General features: G+C 30.5%; 1 protein-coding gene across 4 annotated transcripts in view; it reads left to right on the top strand.

Moving 5' to 3' along the window:
• Positions 1-20,741, top strand: part of LOC120587606 (receptor tyrosine-protein kinase erbB-4) — a 767,195-nt gene that overhangs the window by 360,585 nt on the left and 385,869 nt on the right. For 3 of the 4 annotated variants that reach the window (XM_039844678.1, XM_039844676.1, XM_039844677.1), the window contains exon 2: positions 13,866-14,017. In XM_039844678.1, coding sequence (XP_039700612.1) covers positions 13,866-14,017 — 152 coding nt within the window. Of the gene's footprint in view, positions 1-12,585; positions 13,083-13,865; positions 14,018-20,741 lie in introns of those variants that run through there. The other variant, XM_039844679.1, reaches the window with a different exon arrangement.

Genomic DNA, 20,741 nt, shown 5'->3' with positions numbered 1-20,741 from the left:
AAATGCAAAAATTCTCTAGACAAGTGTTGGAGATAATGAGGGATATGAATTTTTCTGAAGACTTTAGGAGTATTCCTGTTGAGGTGAAAGGAATGAATTAAAAAGTAAAAGGAACAGTTGTGTGTAAGTTGAATTAAACCACCTTTTGATGATTTTAATAGTTGTTTGGAAAAAATAACTTTGGATTAAGGTTGAATGGATATTGTAGCAGGATCTCATTTCATGGAAAATCTTGAACAGAAAACAAGTAACTGGGATCTGATTCAACAGGTAATGAAAAAGTTAGTAATATTTAACATAATCTCCAAAGAAGAAGGCCTCATATGTATAAATAGTAGTTAAACATAATATTTGAGAATTCATATTGAAAGTAAAATCACAATTTTGAAAAAAAGAATTGGCATGCATCTAAGAGAATCTGCTAGTAAACCAGAGTTGTAATGGTGGTCGAATGTGTTTTCTACCAAGATCGATATCTAGTTAATTTTCCTATTTCTAATTAACTACTATTGGAACAAATGCAAAGAGGAGGAAAACAGGCTTGTAATAGAGTCAGCTGAATATCATATTTTTCACTCTCATTTTTTCATGAATGTAGAAAAATTTAATCATTCCATTTTTACTTAACCCATGTATTCTATTCCTTCTCTGTGAGTCACAAGATAAAAATATCTTAGTATGTATGGCCATTTTTACCATCTCATTTCTAGATAAAAATTTTTCAGAACATCTTTCAGAAGTTACTCTTTCCCAAGATATCCAAGGTTTAAATTCCTAGCAATTAATCTAATAATTTTGTTTCTTATAATCATCTCTTAAATAATTTAGGATCAAAAAAGTTAAGATGAATAAAATTGCTTTGTAAATTATATAATACTTTATAAATGTTATTACCTGTAATAATAGCTATAATAGTAATTTAATATTAAAAATCCACTCACAATAAACTGTCATACAATTGTTAAGTGCAACTGCAGGTGTGCATGTATTTAAGCAAACATGATCTTTGAAATTGGCATGTACAAAACAATCAAATTAAGAGGTAATTATTTCTATTATAAAAAGATATTTGCTTACAAAATGATCTTTGTGATGTTCTTTAAAATTTAGTATTATACCAAAAATGACTTAAAATACATAATTTCATTGGAAATTTTTGAAGATTATGTTTATCATATAATATTGGTTAGTTTATGTGTACATATAATCCATGCTTTTGTTAAATAGACTCTTTAAAAATTTTCCTTTTAATAAGCTACTTTTAACTTCATTTTACCAGGACTTGAAAACAAATTAAGATGTTGCTGAGAATCTGTTTTCCAACTATATAATCGAGTAGTGCTGTTTAACCAAATGTTCTTAAGCACCCATGCCAATTTTCATGATATTGTTTTCCTCCTGGCAGCAGAGCATTAGGCTTGGGAATCCTTTCCATAAAGCTGGACAGTTTCATGAAGCCCTCCATGTAACATGAGGCACTGTGCCATGTAGACATAGCCCTGAATAAAGAGTCCTATTCCCTTTATGCCTCTGACTAGATGTTTCACCTTCGTTGACCACTTTAACTTATCTTGTCTCTGTTTTCTCCTCTATTTGTATAAATTAGACTTGGTGATCTCTAAAGATCTTTGTAGTTTTAACATTCTGACCATCAAACATAACATATAAGCTAGGAATTCTAGGCAGAATTCTGATACTTCAATAGCCACAGGTCTATCTATCCATCCATTCATCCAATCATTAAATACTTATTGGATGCCTATTGTGGGTCCTGTATTTGTAAATGCTGTAAATATGGCAGTGAACAAAATAGACCCACTGTCCTTATAGAGCTTATCTTCTAAATAAAGACATAATATGGCAGGTGGTGATGAGTGTGAAATGTAATGTTTTAGAACAGTGTTACTCAAAGGGCCAAATACGTACCAATGCCAGTCTGTTACTGCTGCATAAGACAAAAATTTGTAAATTGAATGTAAGTATTTAAAACTTTTATAGGAGTGTTCAGAGATAAGCAAGATAGCCCTATGGTCAGATCTAGGCGAGTAAGTGAAACATCATGGGAGATGATATCAGGAAAGTAGCAGGGAGTCAGATAGTATCAGGATCTTGTAGATCAAGATAAGGACTTCTATTTAATTCTGATTAACATGAGAAACCATTGCAGATATTTGAACAAAGGAGATAAATTGTCTGATTTAAGGTTAAAAGACATAAAATCTTTTATATCTGATATACAGTAGACTCTAAGGAGAGTAGAAGAAAGGCGAGAACATCAGATGGAAGCTTACTGCAATGTTCAGATAGAAGATGTGATGACTTGAAGTGGGAATAATCAGTCAGGTGGGGTTGACAGGATGTCAGGTGGAACTTGCAGATATTCTGAAGGTAAAGCTGATAGGAATTGCATGCGACTTAGATTAGAGGTTTTGGAAAAGAGAGGAGTAGGCTGGCTAGATTTTTACCTGAGTAACTGACCGTCTTTGTATCTATTTTTTTTATCCAGTGTAAAATAGAAAGTGAGAAGAGAGTGAGTCACAAAGGGAGGGGATCAGGGAGCCAAGTTTTTTCAGTTATAAAACTGACTTGTACTTGCTGAGATTGAACTGCTCTAAAATTCCTTTATGTTATTAAAATCTAATGACAGTTACTTACAGCACCTCTCACGGACTTCTAGTGCAATGCATGACTATTAATAGAATAACTCTGTAGTTCTAAATTTATAAAAGATAAGTGCCCTAAGCATATTAAACATTTTATTTGATTAAAATATATTACTGTTAAACACAGATCATTTAAAATGGGTATTTGTATATATCAACTAACTAGCACCAAGCTTTTGAAAGAGAGCTACTTATGATATTAGAACTGATTTGGACTCTTGGGACTTCTGTGAGTTAATTTTCTGGTTATGTTATTTAACTTTCTGAGTCTCAGTTTCCTCATATGTAAAAGAGATGATAATAATGAGGTGCTTTAATGTAATTGCTGTGTGGATTAAATGATAACATATATATAAAGCTTAGAAGAATTTCTGGCACTACTAATATTCTAATGGGATGGAGAAGACTACTAGTAATAATAATACAGTTTCATATTAATTTTACAGTAATATATTTTAAAAATAAAATTAAGAGACAAATTATCACAAGCAATAGTACACAATTTTGTATAATATCAAATAGCGTGAACTAGAGAAGAACCTAAAAATATATAGAAACCAGAATAATATTTCTATGTATGTATCTACGTCTATGTACATATTATACATATATATATACACATACACACACAAAATCATATTTCCCATTAAAATCAGGAAGAAAATTGTTTTGTCATTGAACTTTCCTTTATAGAGGGCTAGAATAACATATTTTTCTACTTTTTAGAATAACATTTTTCTACTTTTCTGTTGAATGATTTTAAATAAAAATTTTCAAGAGTTTACATTAAAAATCAAAAAATATGCTTTTATATAAAATGTTAATGTGGTTTAAATTACAAGGTTATTTCAAGTATTGATAATAATTTGAATTAATATATACATTTCTATAAAAAATTACATGGCGTAGAATGGATATCTTTCCTTCTTCCCTTAAAAAAAAACTTTTCTGACATAAAACATTCCAATTCAGTGATTGTCCATGTAGTGTCTGATAATCTCATTAACTAATCTTTAAGATCATGGAATAAGTAGAGAAGTTGCTAGTGATATTAGTAGTGGAATGTCTTGCTAATATCTCAAAACTACAACGTCATATTTCTCAATTAAATAAAATGAAAGAAAAAATCTTTTAAAAATCCCATAACATGTTCAATCATATAGTTATTAAGTTATCTAGAATAGAGGCTTAATTGACAATCAGCCTCAAATTGAATTTATAGATATAAAAAATACATCCATCCTATCTGTGTCAGAGAACTTTCTCTTTTTACTCTGACAAATGAATGAGGACCTAGGAAAAGATATGCATGAACCTGATTAACTGAATAGAACATTTGTAAAATGTGGTGTTTTTTCAGATGTAGTTGCTAGGGATATATTGGTAATATCATTTGCTACTGTTACAGAGAAAGACCTCCTGGAAAATATTGTGTTGCCCACCTTTTATTATACAAAATGATACTTTTTTCTGCTTCATTTTTTTTGTGGATAAGATAAATTTTGACTTTCATTATGAATCTTTTCACTGACAGTGAATCAAAGTCAGAGAAAAAAGATTTTTACAGATTTCTATTAGAATGTAATGTTACAAATATGAGACACAGATCTTATTTATTATTCCTTTCTCACTTAGCCCAAAGCCCCATATATTGTGGTTGCCCCATTAGCATTTGTTGAATAAATACATGACAGAACAAATAAATGAATGAAAGATATTGCCTTGGTGATGTCTCTCTCCTTATCAAACATCTAAGTGCAATTAGTATTTGAAGTTTACTATGTTGTGAAAATAATCACCCACTGCTCATCTAAATCTGTTTTAAAGGGACCAGACTACTGGAGATTATAGAATCTGATTTCTAGAATAATAGACTTTGGGTTCTGAGAAAACAGTTTAAAATAAGTTTAAAATATTATTCAGTATATATCAGTATCAGGTGGGTGGTTGTGTTTTTTTTTGTTGTTTGTTTGTTTTTTCCATCCAAAAGGGTTATGTGACTAAGAATTGGCTTCTACATCTTCCAAAATTTTGTTACAAGGTGGTCTCAGATTTTTTTTACATGTAGATTATCTGAAGATACAGTAAAAAATCTACAGTCAAAAGTATTGTGTGTTGCATCCCTTCCTCTTACCCCTAAGTCTAACATTTGCATACCTTTCTTTTGATTTGAAAAGGATATTACTTATTTAGACACACTTTTACGTTGAATAAGTTTGGGTGGACCACTTAGAGTGGTGGAATAGTTACGTAGGTTCATCGCTGCAAACAGGCACACGGACTAGGGGACATATACAACCTACATTCTCATGGCCAAGCCACATGCCCTACCTAGAATGAAGTTTATTTCACCCAGAAGAGGGGCATCTTACTGCATTTGTGCTATAGAAAGACCATACTCCATTTCTTAATGTATATCTTTATCAGTGCTTAAGAAACCCTCTTTGATATGTAAGAGCCAGCATCACATTAATAACATCTAGTCTAATTTCTTCTTTTAACTATATCTAACAGAGGGGGAGAAAATTCCCACGAATAACCACTTCAGTTACAGTGAATGGCAAAGGTCTCACTGTGAGTAGGCATCACAAGCTGGCTGGTTTTTATTACACACAAGGGGCCAGTTGAAGGCATGATAATCTAGAGAAGAAAGATGGTTGCTAATGTTTACATACTTAGCTCCCAGTGGCATTTCACCAGTTTGAAGGTTTGCATTGTCCCTCTTAATCGGAGAGAGTATATCCAGATTCACAGCAAGACTTCAAGGAGAGCCAGATGATGGGGCAGATGGCAGATGACTAATTTGGCAAGCCTTGATGAGTGGAAATTGTTTGCTTTAATTGCTTGTCAAGTCCAGTACTTACATTAAAGTTAAGGACCTAACACTTCCACAGAAAATGAAATACTACAAAGTAAATAAGAAAGACTCTGTGTGTGTGGGAAGGGAAAGGGATTGGAAAGATGATAAAAGGACAGAAAGGGAATTATGGCAAGATAGTGAAAAGAGAGATATTGTTTCATGCAGATATAGATGACAGAAATATAATTTCTCAATCTGTAAAGTCTATTAGTTTTTTTCAGCTTTTAACATAGAAATTTTATGAGACATAAATTGAGAAAAAATACAGGAAAATAAAGGCAGGAAAACAACTAAAGGAACTGAAATTTATATATGAGCAGTTAAGTTTTGATGATCTATAATTAATTTAAAATCATTCATAATTATTTTAATTTTACTTAGCTAATCTTTGAAATACAAAATGGTAAAAAATTATAAGAATAATTCATTGTATTGGGAAGACTAGATAATAGTAGACTTCTCACAAAGCATATTATTCATACACAGGAGATAGTCATATAATTTTTATATCTATCAGTTTTTAGTATTGTCCAATGATGAGCTTGTTTCTCCTTCCAATGTAATTTAGTAGTTTAAGCATCTTTGAAGGCATTTCGAGACTATCATATAAAGAAAAGGTAAAATACAGATCAATTAAATTTTAGATGGATCAGCAAGTATATATAGTCTATGACTTGACTTTCATCAGACTATAATATAGAATGTCTGTGTATTCCCTAGCTACGGTTCTGTTAGTGAAGGTCTTATGATGCAAAATACCCTTTTCACTTGGCTCAAGGATCATTTAGAAAATGTTTTCGTTAATTTTAGCAGATTCCTGTTTTATCACTTTGGGGTCAATAAAAAAGTGGTAAAAGAGAGAATATACCATAGGGTCAATTATTATTATTGTTTTTTAAAAGGATACTAATTTTTGCATTAAAAACTATTTTATTTCCAGTTTTATGTAATGCAAATTATAAAACAAAGTCAGTATTTTAGTGTTAATCTTTTTCTTTAATACTTTTAAAGTTAATAATGTAGAATGCAAAAATTTTGAAATATAAACCATTTTCATTGTTTATTATTTTGAGTGTAATAACATTTTATGTACATATTTTTAAGTCACTGATAGGTATTTTTAATATTAAAAAAGGCAAGTAAAATAAAAGCAATAAACCTAGAACTATATTGATGGAATAATGCATGATTACTAAGTGTAGTCATTCTAGGAATTTAAGATTGGTTCAATATTTGGAATTCATTAATAATTCACTCTAATGAGTTAGTTTTTTTTCAAAAATAGCAAAAAGTACATGATAAACTTCATATTTAAATCTGAAATAAAAACATAGTAAAGGCAGATTCTAAAACATATCACATGATAAAATAAATGCTGAACTGAGGAAAGCATTTTTCTGAAGGTTAGGAAAAAGAGAGGAATGCTTTCTATGCCTATTAACTAAAAAATTTTCCTAGAAAGCCTGACCAGTACCAGTCAAGAAAACAGAATAAAAGAATAGATTGAAGACTGGATTAAATCAAGAAGTTCAAGTAAGAACTAATTATAAATTCTAAGAATTTAGCAAGGTAGCTAGGTTTAGGAGGGAAAAACACAAATAATCAGGATTTTAAAAATATATAACAATAATAGCCAATTCAAAAACATAACAAAAATTATTCATAAGGAGACAAAAGCATACTTAGGAACAAATATATTAAGAATGTTTTATGATTTGTAAAATGGGGCATATTTAACTCTGTTAGATACACAAGCCAACTTGAGTGTGTTTTAATTTACCTACAGTAAAGTAGACCTTTTTTTTTTTTTTTTTTGGTGTATGGTTCTCTGAGTTTTAACCCATATATAGATCTATGGAGTCACTATCATGGTCACTATGCAGAACAGTTTTGCCATTTCCCTAATTTCCCTTATGACCTTTCAGTCAAATCCTCACTCTCTCTACCCCATCCTCTAGCAACTACCGATCTGTTCTCCATCCTTATAGTTTTATCTTTTCCAAAGTGTCATATCAGTGGAATTGTGCAGTATGTAGCCTTTGAGCCTGGCTTTTTTTAGTCAGCATAATGCTTTTGGGAATTTCCCATGTTGACATATCATTCATTCATTCATTTCTTCATTTATGCTAAAGAGATATTCATGGAATGGATATACCATAGCTTGTTTATCATTCATCTATCAAAGGACATTGGTATTTTTTCCCCCAATTTTTTGGCTAATTTGTATAATTTGGCTGCTATAAAATTCATGTACACATTTTTATGTGAGCATAATTTTCATTTTTCTAGGTCTATACCTATAAATGGGATTTTTAGGTTATTTGATAAATGCATGTTTAACTTCATAACTTTACATGATATCACAGTGTGACCTCCTCAAGAACATCACTGAATGCAGCCCATTACTTAGGGTAGAGTAAGTCTTAAATAAGTATTTTAGAAATAAGTGTAACCACAGAATTTTTTAGCTGGAAGGAAACATAAAAATTTCCAATTTGAGAAAAGAAAACAAATGAATTCAATGAGAGGAATATAATTGCCTAAATTTACATACCATGAAAGCCTTGTATTCAATTTGATTTAAAATATTGCATAATGTGCACATACTATATACAATATAAATAAATGACAGTAGCTAACACTGAGTCTATCAGTGAGTCAGACATTGCGCAAAGCAAGTTACATTCATTGACTCATTTAATTCTTACAACAGCCCTATGAGGTGGTGGTTATTATGTTCATTGTACAGATGGGGAAATAGGAGTCTCGGTAAATTGCCCGAGATTACATTGCAGGTCAATGATTGAGCTAGATTTTAATGCTGGCCATCCAGCTTTAGGTCCTGTGTTTTTAACCTCCAAGTTGGATTTTATTGTTGAGAACACTCTTCACAAAATTCCACTTTATAGATACAGAAATGGAGACTCTAAGTGGCAAAGTGATTTGCTCAGGTTCATTCAGCTTTTCATAATGGAGGGACCTGCATTTGATCCTGGCTTAATTATGATTCTCAATGACTCCAAAGTTTATTTATTTACTCAATAAATATTAATTGACACATCTACTATGTTCTGCTCTTCTAGGTGTTGAGCAAAGAGCCTGCCATCTATGGAGCTTACATTCTAATATAGAGACATATAATAAACAAGTAAACAACCAAATGTATAATGTAATTTCAGGTAGCAGTAAAACAATTATTTTTTTTAAAAAAAGGCACAGAAAACAGCATGCTATATGGGAAGCTAGTACCTATTTTAAATAAGGTGATCAGAGAGGGCTTTTTCAAGAGTTACATTTTGAGCAAAGATCCGAAAATACTTTCATACTGTTTGGATTTTTTAATAAGTATGATCAGAAGCCAAGGATTATTTTCAGTGAAGAAATGATGTGAATGATTTATGCTTAAAAAAAATCATCCCTATCTTTGTGCAAAGAACACATTAATGAAGGCAAGGAGGGAATCCAGAAAGTCAATTGGGAGGCTACTGTGAATGTCCAGGGGAGAAATAGCTGTGGTGGCTTGGATTAAATGATTGTAGTAGTGGAATTGGCTAATTTGGCCACATTTTGGGATATATTTTGATCATAGAGCTGCCCAAATTTCCCGTCTCTGTGTAATTATATTAGCACTCAATAAGTCACTGAAAATTTTTCAACTTCTTACATTCTCTTTAAATATTTTATATTTTGAGATTTATGACAACTCCAGATTTTAAATGCCCAATAACATGCATTGAACTAAAGCATATTTTTTAATGTTAACATTTAGAAAGAGAAAGTACTTAGTGTTAAATCACATAGAAAAATTAAAGCATTTTTATCAGGTTATCAAATATTTCTTGCGCACACATAATATACACATAGCTTATATATACTGCTTGCTTCATTCCTTACTATGTTCCTTATAAAACTACATGAGCTTTTACAATAGACCTTGGGCATTTTTCTTAATATATATTTTTCCACAACACAGGTCAAGAGTAGATGCTAAACAATTATTAATTTCTTAATTCATAGCTCACATAGGTATTTGATCTGAAAATTGGCAAAAATTTAATTTAATTCTTGTTTTATTTTTTCCCTTTTGTTGTTTTTCTTGGTTGAGCAAATAGAGTGCTGGTTTCCATAGCCATAACAAGCCTGGAAGCAATAATTGATTTTCACTGTTAATATGGGCATTGTTAATTTTCTTCATTTTGCTTTTAATATATTATCCTCGTGAACCAAATGAATAATTTTGTTAAGTAATCTTCTTACATTGTTTCAAAAATCCTAATTATAGTTTTAATTTTTTACTGAATGAGGATTATGTAGTTCATTCATTGTTGGATGTAAATCATAAGTCAAGAAGAATAAAAAGCCATGTTTGTAACTATAGCTACATTTACAATGAAATCATACCAAATAAGTGATGATTTTATTAAGGGTTCATGTATAGCTTTACTCCTGGAGTTATAGTTGGAATGAAAACTCTAGGGAGCACATGTAAATTCAGGATTTTTGAAGCTCAAACTATTGTAAGCTTATAGTTTAAAGACTTCATAACAGTGTTGGAAAAGAGGGCTGAATTTTGTAAACTCGTTTGGCTGGTAAAAAAGATTTTTCAATTCTGTTTGATAAACAGCTTTGTAAAATCAATGAAACTTGATGGGTTAAGCATTGTCTTGTGTCCATGGCCTGATTGTAAAATCGATTGACAAATGGAAGTTGTGAGGCAGTCAGTGAAGTCATCATGAAGAGAAATACAAATGATTTTTACGCATCTATCCAAACTAGTTCTTTTAAAATCAAGTCTGTCTTTCAAGATAAAATTATGAGGCATGTATTACTGATTATAGGTGGTTTGAATCAAATATAAATATACAGGAAAGCCTCACTGAGACAAAAATATTTCCAAATGAAACTGTATGTCATAAAAACTCCAAAGACCACAATGTTTGGAGAAGAGAATATTCTGAACAATCAGATTTTCTGTTTATTGGAAAATATTTTTGTTGTTGAAAAATATTTTTAAACATACTTATTCTAATTTTCTGATCATTTATTGAATAATGGACACTTTTCTGAATTGAATGTAATTTTCTGAATATGAAATAGTAATTGTTTTTGTAGCAATTAAAAGAATATTATTAAATGATAATGTCTTTCACAGAACTGTGCTATATAGCTTAGCAGATACTAAATAATGATTAGTATATTGCAGCTGTCTTCAAAGAGCTTATAGCTTTTGTGGGTATCTTATATAAAAAGATTATAATAATAATATTATTATAATTTTATATTATGTACATTTTCCATACATGCAGAATGAGAAGCATGCAAAAATATATTGGTATTACAATTTTCTTAATAGATATTTTTCCCCAAATTTGTTTGAGCTTCTACAGAAAAAGTCAGAATACACTAAATATTTTACAAACCTTTTCATTTAGATTTTACATATTGACTTTTTATGATGATATTAATGTATAGATTTTATTTCCAATTGAAATAAACTTGTACAATAAAAGTTTTACATAAGTTGCAATGTGGCATTATATGTGTTTTAGAAATGGTACGGCAAGATTTTTAATTGATGCTTAATTAGCCCCATCAGTAGTTACATTAAAATATAAACTTGTCCTCTTTAGAACTTAAACTAATTGAAAGCTATAATTCATAAACCTGTTTAATAGTACCTTTTCTCAACAGATATTTTACAAGTTTATAAATATTTTATTATAAATTTGCTATGAGATAAGGATCATGTACATGAATCAATTGCTTCTTGTTTTCCTGCTTATGTTGGATATTATTGTACTTATCAATAGAAATTAATTTTTTCTTAGTGTTTGTTAGTTTTAATAATAAGGGAAGCTTCCACAGAACCAATAAAATGTTCTAGATAATCTAAAATGATTTTACAGCTTTATTATGATTTCAATAAATTCAGTCAAACAACCAGACAAAATAGTTAAAATTACTTAAGCTCAAAGACATGTAATTTAACTGGAATTTAATCCTTTCTGTGTATAGTATTTCAGCAGCTGGGACCCAAATTCACCATTACTGTAATGTTAATGATAATAAAACAATGTAAAATCTCAATTGTTTGAAAATCCTAATTCCTTTTAGCTCATTTCTCAGGCAGTCTCTAAGTTGTATCCCTCATTCTCATGGTCCAGAACGGTGGTTCAGGTTTTAGCCATCACATCTCCATTCCAGGCAGCAGATTAGAGGAAGGTGTAAAGAAGAAAGGCAAGTCAGGCTCCAGCCATATTTTATGTGTTGATATGTCATCTGTCTTCCAGAAGTCAGAGTTTTAGTTATTACTTCTCATGGTTTGTGTACTGCTTGAACAAAATCTATACCATTTAATGTATGACCTCTAACCTTTAATAGACTGAAAAACTATATTATGAATTTTATAATCACAGTATGTAAAGTTAAAAAATAGATTGTGAATGAATCTTCAGAGTAAGTTACATAATACACACTAAATTTAAGGCAAGATAAAAGTGTACACTTTGAAGACACTGGAAACAGAGTTTAGTAATCATGTCATATACATTTTGTGTGACATGTATAAAACTGACAAAGGAATCATGATCCTGATGTGTTCAATTGAATGAGTTTTACTATAGATAGGAAAAAAGTCTAGACAGGTATATTCTAATAACTAAGGCTATCTTAAAGCCTGCTTTTGACTATTGACACATCAAAATAACAAAAATCAGCTTGAAAAATAAGATAGACTTTTAATCACAGTGAAAGCTTGTTATAAAAACAAAAACAAAAACAAAACAGAAACTTCCTGTCTGGATTTCTAAAGATCGTCAAACAGTGTATTTTCTAGAAATACTCTTTTGAAAGTGGAATCGTGTACCTCTAAAAGATATATTGAAATACTCGCCCCCAGCACCTGTGAATGTGATCTTATTTTGAAATAGGGTCTTTGTAGATATAATCAAGTTAAAATAATGGTGGGCGCTAATCAAATATGGTCAGCGTCCTTCTCAGAAGAATAAGACACATGTCAACACAAAGATAGGGAGATAGCCATGTGACCACAGAGGCAAAGATAGGAGTGATGCAGCTGCAAGCCAAGGAATGCCAAGAATTGATGGTCACCACCAGAACCTAGAGAGTGGCAAGGAAAGATACTACTCAGAGCCTCAGAGGGAGTATGACTCTACTGATACCTTGATACTAGAATTCTAGCTTTCAGAATCATGAAAGAATAAATTACTGTTGTTTTAAGCCACCTAGTTAGTAATACTTTGTATGACAGCCCTAGAAAACCAATACGTAATCTTTAGACTATTTCTCTTTGAAATCTCACATTTAAAGAAATGTTAAAAATCACTTTCTCTTTCCAGGGCCCTGTAAGCTTATCACCTCTAAGCTAGTCTCCCTTCTCCCTTCTAAATGCCAAGTCCCTCATACACCATGCTGGATGGAATTCATTTGTTCTCGTTAAGAATGCAGTTTTTGTAGAGTGAATAAAGATGGATACAAATAGTAGAAACTTTACTCAATGAGAACAGTTGTTTTGCAATAGAAAAATATTATTTTTCAAGGTAAAATTATCACTTTTATCATCATTTGATTTCGATTTATTTGCATGTGTAGAATTTACTTAGAAAAGAGAGTACATTATAAGTCCAAAAGAAAATTTTGTTTAAATGAAATTAAATGTATTTACATGCTTTATATACTCATAGCAAATGTGATTAAGTTTATTTCCTTGTTGTGTGTTTCTGTACAACCTATGCCATCTTACTCTCTGTAGTTACTACATGCAATTTATGAATATAAACATAGAATATCACTTACATGTGGAAACTAAAAAAGCCAAACTCATAAAAACAGAGGAAAGAATGGTGATTACCAGGGCCTGGGGGTTGGGGGAAGTTGGGAAAATGTTAGAGTGTAAACGTCCGGTTATAAGGTGAATTAAGTTCTGATGATTATAATTAACAATATTGTATTATATACTTGAAAGTTGTTAAGAGTATATCTTAAATGTTCTTACCACAAAAAAAAAGAAATGATAATTACATGACGCGACAGAGGTGTTAGCTAATTATGCTGATAATCATCTTGACACATATAAGTATATCAAATCTACGCATTGTAACCTGAAACTTACACAGTATTATATCTCAATTATCTCAATAAAGCTGGAGAAAAATAAAAGCAAATATATTTTTCAGTGTGTGGATTACAGGTCTCAATGATATTTAAAATATTTTAATTCAGGGCATTAGAGTAAGTGTTGTGGAATACAGACTTGAGGGAGAGATTATTGTCATGTCATATAAAGGTTCTATAACTCCTCTTATATCTTCTTGTCTTGGCAGTGTGTGCAGGAACAGAGAATAAGCTGAGCTCTCTCTCCGACCTGGAGCAGCAGTATCGGGCCTTGCGCAAATACTATGAGAACTGTGAGGTAGTCATGGGCAACCTGGAGATAACCAGCATCGAGCACAACCGGGACCTCTCCTTTTTGCGGGTAAATCTGTCTCTTTCTCCTCTTTGTGAGTGGACGGTGATGTCACGATGCTTAAAGACAGACTAGCTTACTTGTATCTGATGGTTATGCTCTTCTGGCCAGCAGGGACCATGACTGTAGGCAGAAGATAAGAGATACCAAGCCACACCCAGGGAGAGAAGAGTAACAATGCCATCATGATTGACATCCTGAGTTTAGAGCAGTTATTGTTGTTCTAAGAGTGATAAAAGATTCTGGCAGGGTGTAATGCATGACATTTAGCAATTCCGTCTTTTTCTGAACTGCAAGCAGGAGGAAAACTTATACTGGGGACTAGTAGAACCAGAGGACCAATTAGATAAGAATTGGTAACTTTAGCTAGTAACCTCCTTTTCTGTCTCTTTGGAAATTTTAGACCATTTTACATTACCATGTGACTGATACTATTACCTTTAGAAGAAAATGACCTCTGTTTTTTAAAAACGACAACTTTTTAAAAAGATACTCACAGGAAATTATAAGTATTTATATGGGTAGACATAAGCAGGCACGTAAATGAAGTTACCCAGAATCAACTAGAGTCCTTTTACAAACTTGTTTGGGCTTGCATTTATCTTTACTCTGTTCAACAGGCTATATTAGTGCTTTATGCCTACAGTTTCTTATGTTTTACTTTAACTGAAATAGGTATAGGAAAAATCTGAATTTCAAAGAGACTTTGACAAAGTGAGATGGGAATGTGGTCTTTTACACAACTAAAATTTTATTCTTTACATGAGAATTAATAGGATGTATAGCATACATTGAATACATTTGATAATGTTTTCAATAATATTTACATATTTCTTAGGAGGCACTGTCTGTATAAATCAAGACAAAAATGTTTAGCATATTGATGCTATAGTAAACTATTTAGTGGAGAGTAAATTATTTAAGGAACTATGACAATTTTAATAATTCTATATTTACAATGCTTTTAAGTACTTTGAATATAATAAATATGTCTAGAAATGGTAACAACCTCAGTAAATTAATGACCTCAAAACCTAACACTATGAGGTTTATGATACCTGTTTTTAAAATTACTATCATATTAGGTTTGGTATACGGTATGAAGGTTTTTCATATTCTACTGCTTGATTGACAGAGCTCTGGTTCTGTGAGTTATATGTCAAAACTTTTTAATAATTATGATGTTTAGTTATGACATCTTTATTTATTAAAAGTAGATAGTAAAAGTTATATAAATCCTAGAATAAGAAGGCCTAAAAACTTAACATTTTTTTTTCTAATTTGGACTGTGATTTCAAAAAGGGAACACACATAAGCTATCTTAGAACAGCTACTTAAAAACATGTATCTGAGTATTAGTTATTCAAATTTTCTTGCAAGCTTTTAACCTGTCGATTGATTATTTTAAGATAGATTTTATTTTTCAACATCAAACTAATATCTTGATAATATATAAGCTGATTTGTAGATGTAGTTAGAAATGCCAAGAAAGTCAATGAGGTTGTAAAAAAAAAAAAAAAAAAAAGACGACCGAGAGCTGAATCTGAATTAGAAGAAAGTAATAGTTTAAATGGTCTAATATGAAAAAAAAAAAAAGCAATCTAAGTTTTTTGTTTTTCTGTTTGCTTTGTTTACTCTGTGGCTTTTTGTGTAATTAAGAATTTATTATTGTACAAGAATTAATAGGATATATAGTGCATATGTGGAATATTGCACTGGCTTAAAAATAGTCATGAGTATTGTGACAGTCTTTAAATAAGTAACAAAATAATCATTATGTGTTTTATTTATAATTTTATAATTCTTATGCTTTTATAAAGTAACAGAACAGAATGGTCAAACACAGACTTTAGTCAATTTTTAATCTTTAGAAATATCAAATATGAAATATAAAATACAGATCTTTGAGCAACATGATCTATACTGTTAGACATTCTACATTTTTAGGAACATTTTGAAGAAAAAAATAAGTTAATCAAATGACTAGTTTCGAGAAATAATAAAATGAGAATCAAGATTTTTACTTGGAGCAAGAAATAAGCTGTTTCTTTAAAAAAGCAATTGTCAGTTTCAAAATACCATCTCTAAAAGTCCATATAAACTTTATATTAACCCATGTACATATCTCTATTTTCACTTATTTATTTAAAGATTAATAGCTTTCATTTCTGGTAGGTGGGTGAAAGAGAAGTATATTCCAATGAAAGTAACTTAAGTTAAGGCTTTGATATAAGGCCCTACATCAGAGTTAATAAATGTGTACTTAGTTTGTACTGCCTTAGGTAGTAGACATATACATGCAAAAAAATCACATAGTGTTCTTGCCCTCAGGCCAGATAATGTAGTATGAATTAAGATAAATTTGGAGATGGAATAAAATATTAAACTGAAGAGGTTAGAGAGCCTTGTATAGATATCTAGGAGACATCAGCATCCAAATGACAAGTAAACATTTGATAAGATAAAATAGTCAAAGGAGATTGATAAGAGTTATTCCAAGAAGTGGTCCAAAGAGATAACTCTCTGGATGCCCCGTTTTCTGTTTCTTGGTTAGCTCGGTGTTGTTTTTCTTAGTAAGTCCTGAAAGCAGGGACTATTAGCTGAAATCATCATAATACTATGGTGTTAGATAAGCCATTATTTCTAACTATTCCTTAGAATGTGCTAAAAGCTCTCCATTTAATATAAAATTTCATTCCTCCCAATAACCACATTATGGTTTATTTGTGCTCTTAGTAGCTTCCCTCCAAAGTACATAATCTTTCCAGTATTGACACATTACATTAAGTACAGTCCATGTAAAATAAATCTTTATTTTATATTTTGCGGTCACTTCCAATCAGACTTGAATTGTATGAGTGAATAGTAAACTTGCATTAGCATATCCTATGAATTACATAGCCTTCAGACATATTTATAACTATAATTCACTGAACAACTTCTTACAGAAGTGTTTAATTTCTCTTCCTCTAAGAAAAGACCCAAACCTATAATGTGTTTAGAGAAACATCATGCATAGAGATCTCGAATTTCATTTTGGAATTCATTTCTGTCTACAGGAACTTAAGAAGTTACTTTTGTTTTTAAAAGCTTTCCATCCTTATTTTCATCTCTAATTGGCAAGGCCATATGTTTTGTTTTGTTGTTTTGTATGAAACCACACTAAACTCTGTGATTCATGAGAGCAGTTTATCTGGTACCCTGTTTACCTCTTTCACTATCTGAATAGTCAGTGTCTACTCAGAGACTGCAAGATGCTGACTGGTTCACGGGCTTCATTAGCATGATTTTGTTACAGTAAAATCTGAGATGGTACTTAGCGATGATGAATTTCAAGTTGCAACAAGTAACCCTGCTTTTGCCTATTCCTAAGCTGTTTTCAGTAAGGATGAGAAACCAGTCTGGTTTAATATAAAATTCTGAAATATTTACATTTTAGCTTATGTTTAGCTTTAGGGTCTACCTTTTATTATTCTCTGACAGTTCAAAGTAAATGACTAGAATTAAATCCAACAGTATGGGAGTGGTTTTATATTTGTGTTTGTTTATTATAGCCCCCTCACTCACATTTACATCTATGCCTGGGCTAAGCTTTCTGCTACATGACATGACTTAGCAAAACCCTGTATCGAAGAATTTATATTTAAAAATAAGTAAATAACTTGCAAAATATTTCATTCCCTTGGATTAGAAAATGATTTATTGAATAGTTTTTGTAAACACTAGCTATCACTGCCTACCTGGGATTGTTTTTAGTTTATTAAATACCAGATAGAATGACTTGTGTGGGAGAGATTGTGTTGAAGAGATTGAATGGAATCAAGATGAACCAATTAGTCATATTTTAGTCATTAAAAATTGGAGAGGAAAACACCATTTAAGTTAAACATCTATGGCATTATAAGGTGGGTCCACATGTGTTATATTATATTACCTAAAGGATGATGTAATGCAATACTTTCAATACTGCATGTCTATTTCAGCCATGCGCACACTTTGATTGGACTGTATAGTAAAGGAGAACAAGCCTAAATTTAAATTTCCCTATACAACTTTGTAAGTTAAATAAGTGGTATATATGTAACTTCTTTAAGTGTTGGGCAAGTAAATATTTCTATCAAGTATTTGTATTTTTTATCTAATTTAACTACTCATTGAACACAGTGACATAAGTTTTGCTTTCATGTCACTAACTGGGACAGATGGCGAGAAAGGACATGAAGTTCAACATCTAAAATACTTAGAACTAATCATCATTGTATTAAAGAAACTGCACCTTCAAGAAATGCATAGATCAGGTAAACAAGCATTAGAATAGATAGAGTATTCCAATTTTTATTTACTTTCTCTTTTTTTTTGGTATGAATTTCATGTAAATCTATGTTTGTGGTAAAATACAATACATTAGTTTTATTTATATGATAAAATTTTAGCTGGGTGAGATGGAGAATACTAAAAAGGAAGTAAAAAGAATGATAATATTTAAATATGTCTTTTGGGGCAAAGCAGACATTCTGGGTTAAATAGAATTTTTAAAGCTTTGATAGTTTCTGAAAGCTGTTCCTAAGACTGTTGAACATAATACATATGCAATTTTGTATGTATGTATTTACAGCTGGCTTTTAAATTGAAACTTGATTTTTGTACTAAATCTAATCACAGAACTTATATTGCATTTGACAAAGTTAGGCAATTTACACTTGGCCTTAGAAAATATATTTTTTTTCCCCTCTCAGAGGTTAAACACTATTTAACCTGAAAATATACATTGATTCAAAATCCCAATGCTTTTCAACAATTCTACATGATAAAACAAAAGATAAAAATGTCTATATTCTTACTTTGGAAGTGATATAAGCATATTTTTAAAACTTTCCTCTAAATCATTTAAATTAAATATTAAATAAAAATATATTCCAAATTTTCTCTCTGTAATAAAAATATTAAATACAAAATAAATTCAATACTACCTATAAAAATATATATTTAGTAGAAAATAAACATTTCAAGGAGTATTGGAAAGGAGGATAGATATAAGAAATTTATCAGTATAATATATAATTCTAACATATATAAATAAATATGTATGTATTATAAATGTAAATTTATATTTTTATATGTAAATATTAGCAACAATTTTCTAAGATATAGTCAAATTAGCATAAAATATTAACCCTATATAATATTTCTAAGAGAATATTATTAAAAATAAAACTGCTTAATAGAAGTTTTTTTAAGTCCCTGAATTATAATGTACTGTCCAGAAAACAATACCATTATTACAAATGCACTTAAATTAAAAATGAATTTATTAGGATGCTGAACAGATGCACAGTGTTCTCTTATACCTCTGGGAATTGTGGTATATAAATTTGGCTTAAATGGTGAGTATTATTTTAACATTAACTAGAGAAAAATGAAAATAACCAACCCATTTCACTCTATGATTCTTAGATACTCTTTGATCAAGGTATTTGTCTATAAAGTTTATTTCTTCACTTTTATTTATAAGTACTAAAGACTTTGGTTCATAGAGAAAGAACAAATGATGTGAGTTTTTAAGACTAAAAGCATTTTGACAATGGATACCTTTTAATTCTAAAATCCAAATACTGGAATATAATCAAATAAAATCCTTTTAAAAAATTCATAATTATGTACATTTTACTATTATTTTTCTCCAAGTCTTAAAATGGAATGTTTGTTTTCTTAGAAAAAAAAAAAAAAAGGACAGATTTACACAATTTTCTATCAGATCAAATCAATTTTAAAGGTCTCTCTTCAGTCAGATAGAGTATAATTTAAAGTTCAAAAGTGTAAAACAAAAATATGAAAACTGTTGCATTTAGAAAGACTGTAATTATTTCTCCCGATCCCTAAATTGAACCCATTTAACTATAAAATATTATGTTAAACTATGTAATGAAAGTGATAAATTTTAAGTTGTTTGTTTTAGTAAACATAAGCCTCTTTGAAATCATTTCTATTAAATCTCTACATAGAAATCAGAATATATAGTGGAATGTCAAAGTAAATCCTTTTAAACAATATGATGCTGCCTTTGTTTCTAAAAGTAGAAGTGTTTTTTATTTTTTTTTTATTATTATTTTTTTATCAGGTTTCCTGGCACCTGGTAGTCCTTTCGTAAGAGATGTCTCTAACACCATTGGGTTTCTTTTTTGACTCCCAAGTCAGCAATTGTTGAGCAGTGCTCTGAAGACTTGATGATAAATTTTTACACAGCTTTTTTAGAGGTTCACCTTTTGGGTGGTAGTGATTTTTTTTTTATTTTCGGAGAGGTGAAATTGCAAGTCAAACACTTGGTTGTTTTTAAGAGGCAATCAATAGCTAAAAACAAATTACAAAGGCTCTGTATAGTGAGTGAGAGGTGTTTCAACAGTCTAAAATACATCATCACACAGAAGCATTGAGAAGCATTCATGACAGAAATCAATGAAGACTCAATTTTGCATTGGGAAGAGTTCATGAAGGAAAAACAGAGGAAAGTACGAGCAAATGTGGACTCTATGCTGGATTATATTATTTTAATTCTAAAATTTAATTATAAATTTCTTAAGACTCTCTATCCTCAGAGGACAATGCCAAAATTTGTAAGTTTCTATATTTTCTGCTCCCTTAGATATGCACTAAGTAGCATGGAGAAACAATGGAAAACATTAATTTTGCTTGGCTTGGTGTTGGAGTAGGGGTGGTAATACAGATGGAATTTAGA

This window comes from Pteropus medius, unplaced genomic scaffold, assembly GCF_902729225.1.
Source record: "Pteropus medius unplaced genomic scaffold, Ma_sr-lr_union100, whole genome shotgun sequence".
NCBI lineage: Eukaryota > Metazoa > Chordata > Mammalia > Chiroptera > Pteropodidae > Pteropus > Pteropus medius.
This window is presented reverse-complemented; position numbering and strand designations above follow the sequence as displayed.